The 11,227-nt window shown below is 39.9% G+C and overlaps 2 protein-coding genes across 3 annotated transcripts; one reads left to right on the top strand and one right to left on the bottom strand.

Annotated features, from left to right (window-relative positions):
* Window positions 1-3,402: 3,402 nt before the first annotated feature.
* On the bottom strand, window positions 3,403-5,748 carry LOC106746706 (vesicle transport protein SFT2B). Of its 2 annotated transcripts, XM_014623536.1 has the most exons (5): window positions 5,145-5,748; window positions 4,990-5,007; window positions 4,698-4,867; window positions 4,401-4,518; window positions 3,403-4,309 (listed from the first exon to the last, which is right to left on the bottom strand). In XM_014623536.1, exons 1-5 carry the CDS (start codon window positions 5,211-5,213, stop codon window positions 4,181-4,183), a joined length of 504 nt encoding a protein of 167 aa, XP_014479022.1. In that variant the 5' UTR covers window positions 5,214-5,748; the 3' UTR covers window positions 3,403-4,180. The 2 variants fall into 2 exon arrangements, with proteins under 2 accessions (XP_014479022.1, XP_014479023.1); XM_014623537.1 differs by lacking the exon at window positions 4,990-5,007 and having other exon boundaries at window positions 5,145-5,539.
* Window positions 5,749-5,774: 26 nt separating this feature from the next.
* Window positions 5,775-11,222, top strand: LOC106746699 (type II inositol 1,4,5-trisphosphate 5-phosphatase). The gene is made up of 18 exons (XM_014623517.1): window positions 5,775-5,840; window positions 6,009-6,189; window positions 6,333-6,467; window positions 6,653-6,765; window positions 6,868-7,010; window positions 7,125-7,298; window positions 7,398-7,557; window positions 7,717-7,895; window positions 8,080-8,301; window positions 8,436-8,571; window positions 8,700-8,879; window positions 8,970-9,066; window positions 9,160-9,297; window positions 9,401-9,498; window positions 9,598-9,775; window positions 9,860-9,987; window positions 10,135-10,246; window positions 10,455-11,222. Exons 1-18 carry the CDS (start codon window positions 5,775-5,777, stop codon window positions 10,610-10,612), a joined length of 2,598 nt encoding a protein of 865 aa, XP_014479003.1. The 3' UTR covers window positions 10,613-11,222.
* The last annotated feature ends 5 nt before the right edge of the window (window positions 11,223-11,227 follow it).

Here is an 11,227-nt window from a genome sequence, read left to right as displayed (position 1 = left end):
GATGAAAGTTTCGTTTTCAATTATTTAATTCTGAGAATCTCTCTCTCTCTCTCTCTCTCTCTCTCTCTCTCTCTCTCTCTCTCTCTCTTTCTGTGTGTGTGTATGTGTAAAATGAATCTCACGCAGAAAACAAGAGTCTAAAAGATTTAAGATTTTGTACAATAAGTCGGTAATCATAACGCATAAGGCATAAGAGAATCAATCTGTGGATATCCTGAGAATTAGAATGAAGGATTCTGATTCTCTTATGCGTTATAATTTACGGCTTATTATAGAAAGTCGTTTAAAGATGTTCGACAAAGTTCATAAGTCATCCTATGACATCTCAAATACAATTGTCTGTCCTTTTCAGCTGCATTGTTGAATTGGCGCAGTTAAAAAACAGACCGAATGCTTTATAAACATTTAATTCATTTAATATCTAATGAATTACTATTTGCCACACTTCTTCGCTTATCATTATATGTTCCACACATCTGAAATGCTGAAAAATCTAAAATTTATGCTGTCTCGCTGGAAATTCGTGTCACCTCTTCGTTCGTCAAATATTTTTCTTGATAATTTGAACTCTGTTTATTCGAGACTCGAACCTCATTTGCTCAAAACTCAAACAACTTACCTACGACTGATATCACATGTACGACGAGTTTGTCCGATTTGCCGATTGGTTGGTGAAAAAATTTCTAGGGTGTCTGAAGAAATTGTTACAACTAATCGGCACGTCCGACAAACTCGTACAATACGTGAAATGGTCTGTTCTTTATAGCTGCACTGCTAAACTGGTGCAATAAGTTGAAGTGAGAAAACATATACTTGTCTCACTTCATCTTATTGCACCAGTTCAACAGTGCAGCTATAAAGAACGGACTAATAATATCCTAATCGAGGGTTTACACTCCCTCCAGGATGTCCGACATACGACATCCAATCGATATCTAATAGGAGAACGCGTTTTCCAGAGACATGTTACCAATTAGAAACCTCATAATGTGAAATCTCTTATTGGAAGTTGCATTTTTTACGATTCTTAATTAACAACACTTTTGTCTCCAGAAAATCTATTCTCCCATTGGATATCGGATATTATTACCTTCGACGTTGACTCGAGTACAAATCCTGCATATGATTGGTCCATGCTTCAAAGCGTTTGCAGTACGATACGTACGCCAGTCTTTCATAAATTTCTTTTTTCCAAAAGGAAAAGGAAAAATAGTGGGAGGACAACTAATCGGTTATCATTCCATTCTGGTTTTGAGACTGGGCTCCTCCATGCGTTTCCACTTTTCCATTTATACTTGGGACGGCAAGCTCAATAGCTTCTAGAACATTCGATCACAAAGAATGAAAAAGCGTATATTAAGTATTATACTATAATATTAATCTTTTTCAGTGAATACGCGCGAAGTTATTGCCGAAGTAGAACTACACGCGTATTTTGATAGTGTGATATTTCGTAAATTACCAACGCCAAGAAATTTCGGAGGCAACCACGGTGTGCAACCAACACCGCTAAGGAAATTAGCAGAAGATGCAAGCAATGTGGGAGCGTATTAATCTAACAAACAAGGAGAAAAAGATGATGATAGCCATCGGCCAGGGTGAGATCGACACCGGGTATAGTAGGATGAACAGAAGAGGGCTGACTGTTGACGAGACGGATAAAGCTGAGGAGAAGCTTCGTTTCAAGCCGGAGAACATTAATTCCATGCAACTCATCAACTTCCCGCCGTTCTGGGAGAACGACTCGAGCTTATGGTTCGTGCAGGTCGAGGCGTTCTTCGCATTGTTCAACATCATCGAAGACGACGCCAAATATAGATACATAGTGATCCATCTCAATCAGGCCACACTATCCTTTGTCTCCGACATCTTAATCTCACCGCCTGCAAACGGCAAGTACGAAGCCTTGAAGCAACGAATCATCCGCCACTCGGACGAAATGATGGAGACGAAGTTGAGGAAGCTGACGATGGAAAGTAACGAGAAACCGTCCAACTTCCTGCAGAGGCTGCGCAATCTTGCCGCCGGGCGATTCAGCGACGCGAAGATAAAATCCTTGTTTCTGGAACAGTTGCCGGACAGTATACGTTGCAGAATATCTATGAGCAATATTACCGAGCTGTCTCAATTTGCTCTACAAGCTGATAAGATAACGGAGATAGTTAACATCAACAATGCACAAAGCAACACGAAACTGAGAAGAAACCGAAGCTTCGTACTACCGCGAGACAGCAACAGATTACTGAATTATACACACATCTTGAAGTTGTCCCCAGAGCTCGCCGCGATCGTCGGCGCCGAACAAATGTCTCAGGACGAAGTTTTTCGAAAAGTGTACGAGTATATCAAGCAAAAAGATCTCATTGATCCTGATAACAAGCATTTTGTGATCTGTGACGAAAAATTGATGAAAGTGACCAATGTGAGGCGCTTTAACATCCTTGGTATAGTCAAATATCTCAACAATCATTTCGTGAACTTAACATAGGTTAGACGCTGCGAAACATTCGCGGACAACATGACGTCATCAAACCAAATCTCTATGTAACAACATAAATACAGATCTCTATGTAACAACCAGACTGCCAACTCGGCCGATGCATGTCATTGGTGAGATAATAGATATGTTTAGATAAGATAATATTCTCTCTGATATTCACTAGGGATATATGGAGCCCGATTTTGCAATAAGATCCTAAGAAATTTACAAATAAATAAATATATATACGGATAAATAAATATACGGATTTTCGTTGTGCTTCGAATGCTCGTTCAAATGACCAAACACGTTATTTTACTTTGACTGTTATAAAATCGGCTATAAAATATTCTGCACGTCCCTGCAGATGGCTTTCTCCCGATTATGAATATCATAAAGCGATTCTTTCATAAATAAAGCGGTTCTTTCTTTATTTCAATCTAAAACCTAGAAATAAGGTTTTTCCTGGGGAGTCTCAGTGAGAGATCTCTACCGTGACTCCCACCTTAAGGCTGCCTTAAATTCATCTACAGATGTTTCGTAGTCAATTAAATAAGTCGTACAGTATCTGTAGATAAATTTAAGATGGCTTAAAGATAAGATTCGATTATGAATGCGACCGTTATTTTTTTTTTGCGATATACAAAAATTTTCATCGTTTTTAAAGCGACTTTATTTTGATTAATGTCTTATAAATGATGTAATATTTTTTAATTAAAACATTTTCCGGCGCTGTCTACCACTTTTGGCCATTTTTCCGGCAAAAATGGATGTTACGATAAAGAAGCGCCTGTTTTTGAAACGAATAAAATTATCGGCTAATTTTTGCACTTCCTCAACATTACTAAACTGTATCTACTATCTTTCTCCCATCTATCTCAAACTCAAGAAGGAGATTAAATATACTTGAAATTACACATGTATTTAAGAATATAACTGTTTATTAAGTTCCAGTATACATTTATAAAAAATAGAAAACTTTTCGAGGCAGATGACTGAATAATTACAAATTGCAGAGTAACAGCATAAATACAATCTGGTCGTATTAAAATGCCAAATAATAAATGTTGATAAATAACACTGTGTCAATTATCACTGTGTCATTTACATCGCTTAGTTTTTTTCTTTTTCTTTTTATATGAATTGATTGCATCCTATTAACACTGTCGACGATGAGATGTATCAGTAGGACATTAACGAACTAAATATAAATGACGAGATATGTATTAGTACGTTGTTAATGTACTAAACATATAAACACACTCTCTCCTCTTTCTCTCTCTCTCTCTCTCTTATGTTATTTTAAATATAACATATTATGTTATTTTAAATATAACATATATATTTTAAATATAACATATATATGTTATTTTAAATTCAGCTGCTATGAACAAAGTGAAATACTGTACTGATTTCATAATTATTACTACTAGAAGTTTGGTCGACAAATTGTTAAGAAGCCACGGAAATTATCCTGCATAAAATTCAGTACATTTATTACAATAGCATGATCGTATTATTTGTAAAGATTAATTTACAAAATATATCTTTCAATTTTCTTACCACATAGTTTCTCTGCAAATATGAGTAGAGTATGACTCATGTTCAATGCCACGGGACACGGGTGTAAAAGGATTTTTTCGAAACAGTACATAACACATTTGCATAACAAACTGATACAAAGAGAGTTAATTTTCTATCTCACGTGATACAAGATTCTACCGTCTTCTTAACGGCATCGCGAGCATATGGTATGTACGATAAAGAATACCACGTCATAGCTAGGGACTGAATAATTATAAATAGGAGAGCTAAGCCAGGATTGTGCAACTGTAAAAAAGAGAGATTTAGAAGAATATCAAAAATCAATTATAAGTTATCGTAAGTATATCTCACAGACAAGAAAATGATGTATACTTACGTGCAAAGCAGCGACCAATGTCAAAGCGATAGTAACGAACACTACTATGGTTGCAATTAATCTTGTTGGTGCAAACATCTTTTTAATTTGATTAAATGGCCCCATTAAGAAACAGGTACTAAAATATAAAATATATCCAAGTTAACATATGTAATATTGTTTATACATTGGGTTATACAGTCGATGCAATATTATCTCATTATAATACAAGTTCTTTCTAATGTTATAAATCATTTATCTTTTCTATCATAAGAGGTTAACAATCTCAAGACAGTCAACAGTTATACATCATATTACCTAGCCAGAGAAATAATATTGCCTAGAGTGTAGAATACAGCGAATACTGCAAGGCCTTTATTTAGGAATAAGGCAAAAGATCCGAGAAAAGAACATAGTATACCCACGATGAAACATATTGCGAAACCCTTTATCCTAGTAGACCAACTCAATGTCGTTTGGTCCATGACCTATATTGAGAAGTACAAGCATCAGTCTCCAAATTTCATATGAGACGAGAAAACTCATTATAATTACACATATAATATTAAATATATTGTAAGTATACAGAAATGTAATTCTAATAATTTACCACAAAATCCACATCAGCCTTCCGTCGTCGAATGTAAGCATTTAAAAAGACAATTTCAGTTTATCAATAATATCATTTTTATGCAAGTAACAGAGTGCGACACCTCTCCCCGTCACCTAACCACACATCCTAATCTATTCATTAAACATAATTACCTGTGTAATAATGCCACTTTCCTCGTCGCATTGTTCGTTGCCGCTCAGGGCTCTCCTTAATTTATCCATATTGTGCAAAATATAGGAAGAGATGTTTCGCAAAAACGAAATAACGTTTTTATATCAATCAATGCACGAGGTTATATTACCCCTTTATTATGCATTTATACTTATCAAGAGATTACGCGTATTATCTGGGTATTTCGATTAGTCCAGGCGAAATATCCTCACGCACGTTTCGCCATTCTTTGACAGAAAACATTCGCTGTCACGTTTATCTTTCGTCGATACGCATGATGCGCGCTCGCTTGACGTTTCGAAGCGCCTAGTGACCCAAAAAAAACCTAAAGCAAGAAGAAAATAGTCACTAGAGGAGAGTAGTGCACAAGTGTGCACAGACTGCTGCAAGCTCCGGACGAGAGTTATCAAAAGCAGCTCCGTTCAAGTTGTTTTTCATAATATATATATATATATATATACATATATATGTGTGTATATATATGTATATATATATGCACTATGCACTATGGCATACGGACAAATGACAGGTTTCACGGTGTTTGAAACGGTCGTAGGAATTCATTAATTAATTACTCGTGTGTTGCCGGTGACAAGTTAGCGTTGGGGAAAATGTCGACGACGGAACCGCTTGCGATCGTGCAGTCGAAGTTCGTCTCGGGCGAGACCGTTGTAACTGTATCCTTCCTTAAATTTAATAAATAATAGATTATCTCTGCCGTGTTTACGGCACACTCTATGTTGTTCTATCGAGCGAAGCAACGTTAGGTGCGTGAATGAAAAAGTGCGTGAAGTGAAATACACATTGATATTTCATTACAACGCCTTAACTGTCGATACACACAGGCAACCGAAGCGTCGTTGATACAAGGATGGATCAAATCCACGAGATACGTTGCGCTCATTTACAAAGGTTCGACTCACGCTTTAGCGATTTTCCACACCTCGAAGACACCCCCGCAAGTGTACAGCGATCTCACTCTCGAAGGGATACTGCCCATCGATCAAGATTTCAAGTGTGGAATAGGTACGTCGTAATGTCTCTAGGATAACTCGATGTCGTGAATTTTACTCGGACTTGAACCACCCTCGTCGTCGAGCGAGCGCTTCGCGAAATTTTTCTTCGCCAGACACTTTCAACAAGTTTTCCCTATTCTCTCGTTACTACAGATACCAACGGAGAGGCACAGGATGGACTTGACGTATACATGAATATCGCGTCGAGGAAACTTCGTCTGATATTCGAGATGAAGCTGGGAGAAGCGACGAGTTCCTTGGTGTCGGAGATTTTTCGCGCGATAGAAGGTACACGCTTGTACTACTGATATTCCCTATGCTCGAACCTTTTAGATTAGATAGAGACATCGTTCTGTAAATAGAGCGGATACAATAGAAGAACATACCTGACAACGCCACAATCCTCCACAAAACTCCACAATCTTCGTATGTAAGCAATTTCTTTCTGAAATAACAAACGATCACGATTGCAGTATATCAGACAGCGAAAAGTCCGGCGGCGGAATTCTCGTGGATTGAAAAGTTAATGAGAAGCACGAGGAGCCTGGCGACTGCCGAGAAAGATGTGCCAGATGTCGCTGACCCCGTGAGTTAACCACTAACTGTAATAAGGACGAACGATGAATATAAATATAAGAAATATCTCGTTCATTAGAAATTCCTCTCGAAGAGTTCATTGTCTTTGCAGTTGCTCAACCTTGAGAGTCCTGACTTCGTAGTACCAAGACCATGCATCGCTTCAGGTAGATCCCCGGTGGCTGCAAGAGAGTCAGTGGTACGGTACCAGATGGCCTGTAAAGAGGATGATTACATGTACAGCAAGACATTCCGGTTCGTTCGCGTCGATCTGATTATCACGAGAGTTTCATTCGTGTCTTCCTTCGTTCGACTCACGAGTATTACCCTACATAAGCTTCGACCAGTCACTAGTTAATAATATTACAGTATACTTACTTGCACGTGGAATGTGAACGGACAACCCCCGAATGGCATTAATTTACACAAGTGGTTAAGCGCCGATGAAACACCACCGGACATATACGCAATCGGATTCCAAGAATTAGATTTAAGCAAGGAAGCATTCCTGTTTCACGAAACCCCCAGAGAGGAGGAATGGAGGTACGACACTTGTGTCACTTACGAAAGCTTGGGATTTAATATGCGTTAGTCTGTGGTCGCAGCCATGCGCGTAACGTGTGAAAGTTCTCTTTTCCCCAGACAAGTTGTAGTTAATTCGCTGCATCCTGGCGGCACCTACACTCAAGTCGCTCTCGTTAGATTAGTGGGCATAATGTTGCTGGTATATGCGCTCGAAACTCATATACCTTATATCGAATACAGTACGGATACAGTCGGGACGGGCATCATGGGAAAGCTGGTAAGCTTCTGTTATTCGTGTTGTCAGCGTGAATGTTGTGTTTCGATCAAACTTGATAACAAGACGATCACGAAGTATATGTGTTACCTGATTTCTTTTATTACGCGGTCGATTGTTACATATTTTAATCATCTTGATTGTTTACTTCTCCATTCCTAGGGTAACAAGGGCGGTGTCGCAGTGAGTTGTCGAATTCACAATACCTCCGTCTGCTTCGTCAACGCTCACTTGGCGGCGCACTGCGAAGAATTTGAACGACGTAATCAGGATTACGCTGACATCTGCGCGAGATTATCATTCGCGAAATTTGTGCCACCTAAGAGTTTTAAAGACCACGAGTAAGTTTCGCTCATAAATATATATATATATATATATTCATAATTATGTTAATTTTTATATATTTCTTGTATATACGTTACGCATGACGGTTTTGTATTTCTAGTCTAATTTCATCGTTCGCCCTGTTCAGTTCGATCTACTTCGGGTTACTTATAATTGGTTTAAATCGTATTCACTTCGTAGCCAGATTTATTGGTTGGGAGACTTAAATTATCGGATAACAGAGATGGACGTTAACGCGGCGAAGCATCATATCGCGGAGGGCAATTACGCTCCCGTCCTGACGTTCGACCAGCTCGGACAGCAACGCAAGGTGGGACGTGTGTTTCACGGATTTCACGAGGCTCACATCGATTTTAAGCCGACGTATAAATATGATCCTGGCACCGACAACTGGGACTCGAGGTTTCTTTCAAACTGTATTAAATCAGCATATATCTGAAGCGTGAACAAACGAACGATCCTTCATAGGATAGAATTTAGCCGAGCTTTTGTCAAATTTAACCAATTGTTGTTGTCTCACATGACACGAAACGCAGCGAGAAGTGCAGAGCCCCGGCTTGGTGCGATCGGGTGCTGTGGAAGGGAGACGCGATTAAATCGATCAGCTACAAAAGCTACATGGAATTCAAGATATCCGATCACAAACCGGTCAGCGCGAGCTTCGATTCCCAGGCAAGTGCGCGTGCAAAAATACTATTTCCACCTTTTGAATCGTACCGTTTAATTATATGCCGCTACTCGAGGAATAATAGTGTTGTTACTCTATTGTAAGTTCTCTCATCCAATTTCCCGCAACACAGGTACGAATTATAGACACGGCTAAGTATCGTAAGATTCACGAGGAAGTCATGAAGAAGCTCGATAAATTGGAGAACGAGTACTTGCCTCAGGTAATGGTCGATACCACCGATATCATCTTCGATATTTTAAAGTTCCTCGAGCCCAGTAGTAAAGAGCTCATCATTGCCAATACAGGACAAGTAAGTAATAAGAGCGGGATAAGTGAGACATTCACCGAATGTCTCAACGGGAAGTTCTCACCTTTATTTCTAACATTTCCCAACGATTAGGTGCCGGTGCAATTTGAATTCATAAAAAAGTTAGACGACACCAATTATTGCAAGGACTGGCTACACATAGAACCTTACACGGGTTTTATAAAACCAGGTGTGGATTTCTGTTTCTCTACGTTTCTCGCTCAGCCATTCGCGAATCTTCCATCGTACACTTTCACGCGTCTTCTACCTTTCTCATATTTAGGTGAAAAATGTGATATTAAGCTGGAGGTGTACGTGGACAAGAAAACCGCATGTAAGCTCAACTCCGGTGAGGATAAGCTGTACGATATCTTGGTGCTACATCTCGAGGGAGGCAAAGATATTTTCATCACTGTAACAGGTATACATCGTAGATGTAAGATAAATTACGGGTGGCATTGTTGGTTGCTCGGACGAGCGAACGTTAAAACGAGAATAACGCGAATCGATGACACCTTCTTCAGGTACTTACGAGAGAAGCTGCTTCGGCTCCTCCATGGAAGCGTTGGTTCACATTTCAGTCCCGATCAGAGAGATCCCCATCGGACGAATAATGGAACTGGTGAATATCCGCTATGATATCGCGTTGCGTCATCGTCCGGTCGTTACTCCCAGATACGTGTCCTTCTCGTGTATTTAACATTTGCTCTGGAACTCGCAGGAGAACAACAAGAATCCGTCGCAAGAGCCGTACGCGGTACCCAAGGAAATCTGGCATTTGGTGGACAGGCTGTACCGACACGGCATTAAGACTCCGGGACTCTTCGAGACGCCGGGTCTTCACAGCGAAATCGTGGCCATTCGAGACTGGCTGGACGAATGGAGCCAGGACCCGATGCGTATCCTTCTTGCGTTCTCGAATAATTACGTTTACCGTAGGAAAGAGAGAAAAAAAAGCGCGTGATCCTTAACGATGTTCACAGCTGGTAGTGTGCACTCGGTAGCGGAGGCGTTGCTGCTACTTCTGGAATCCACAGCGGAGCCCCTGATACCGTACAACCTGCACAACGTCTGCCTGACTGCGGCGACTAATTACTTGCAGTGTAAACAAGTGAGCGAAACACAAAGGAAAATGTTTTTCGCGTCTCCTTCGCTTGCCTCTGTCCTTACATGAGAGATCACCGTGGAACTTGAGATTCTTCTTCTGCACGTTCCGACCGGAAATCGTTCGATTCACTGTTACTTCGTTCGTTCGCAGATCGTGATGCAGCTGCCCGAGACCAGGAGGACGGTCTTTCTCTATATCAGCTCGTTCCTGCAGGAGTTACTGAGTCACATGCAAGATAACGAGCTCGATCCTAAGACGCTCGGTAAACTTGTTCTTCATACTCGTTATATTGTACATTTCGATCCATATTCTGAATTCTCACTTTATCGATGAAAGAGACTTCAGAATACGAGCCTTTGCTTACATCCTCGCTTTTATACCGCGCATTTAGCTCACCGTTCGCTGAGCGCCTCGTACTTCCTTCTCGGCGTTTTATTCACGATATCTAATGCTTCATGCATTTGTTGCAGCGACGTTGTTCGGATCGATATTCCTGAGGGACCCGCCGAGAAGCAGAGACGACCGTCACCGAAGTCGCGCGACTCAGATTACATTCGACAAGAAGAAGGCCGCATTTGTCTATCATTTCCTGGTCAACGATCAAAGCGACTTTATACTAGGCCGATAATAATAAACGGACGCCTCACAACGGGACATTAGTGACGTTACTTAACGTTTTTTTTTTTCTATTCAGACGCTTCTAAATAGAGAAAAGAACTGAGAAAACCAAGCCGTTTGGTTGGCACTTATTCTAACGCTTCTTGTAATCGAACAAATCAAGAGCTGTGTGTGTATGCTTCTATCACTCGTTACGATCCGAGCGTCTTGTCTTTACTATAATTCAGTAGGCTAGTTATAACCAATTCGAGAGACTATATAGATCATACACCAATCTTCTATCGTAAATATAGATTATTTATTACACGAATTTGCGACTCGATTCGTCGAATCGATTGAACCATTTTCTAAAGTTAATTATCTTGACGCACGGATACGGAAGAAACAGTAACAATCATCGGAGCGTTGGACCCGTGACGCAACATTTACACGTCGATCCTCCTTAACAAGGACTTTTCACAGAGAAATATTAAACTCAAGTGGCCAAATTTATTTATGCACTCATTGACATTTTATTATAAAAATACATAGAAAAACGTAAATACTGAGTTTCTCTTTTTACAGAAAAGATGTATATGGTAGACGATATAATAATGGATAATAGATCAGTTATCAATTGATTTCT

This window comes from Dinoponera quadriceps, unplaced genomic scaffold (assembly GCF_001313825.1).
Source record: "Dinoponera quadriceps isolate SergipeBrazil2010 unplaced genomic scaffold, ASM131382v1 scaffold1565, whole genome shotgun sequence".
NCBI lineage: Eukaryota > Metazoa > Arthropoda > Insecta > Hymenoptera > Formicidae > Dinoponera > Dinoponera quadriceps.
Note: the sequence above shows the minus strand (reverse complement) of the source record. Positions and strands in the feature narration are given on the sequence as shown.

What these genes read in the sequence shown, in the direction of transcription:
- LOC106746706 (XM_014623536.1), bottom strand. Translation starts at nt 5,213, where the DNA reads ATGGATAAATTAAGGAGAGCCCTGAGCGGCAACGAACAATGCGACGAG. An exon ending in AATATTATTTCTCTGGCTAG is followed by an intron (nt 4,519 to 4,697) that starts GTAATATGATGT and finishes TTTATATTTTAG; the next exon opens with TACCTGTTTCTTAATGGGGC. An exon ending in CATTGGTCGCTGCTTTGCAC is followed by an intron (nt 4,310 to 4,400) that starts GTAAGTATACAT and finishes TCTTTTTTACAG; the next exon opens with TTGCACAATCCTGGCTTAGC.
- LOC106746699 (XM_014623517.1), top strand. Translation starts at nt 5,775, where the DNA reads ATGTCGACGACGGAACCGCTTGCGATCGTGCAGTCGAAGTTCGTCTCG. An exon ending in AGATTTCAAGTGTGGAATAG is followed by an intron (nt 6,190 to 6,332) that starts GTACGTCGTAAT and finishes TCGTTACTACAG; the next exon opens with ATACCAACGGAGAGGCACAG. An exon ending in TCGGACGAATAATGGAACTG is followed by an intron (nt 9,499 to 9,597) that starts GTGAATATCCGC and finishes TGGAACTCGCAG; the next exon opens with GAGAACAACAAGAATCCGTC.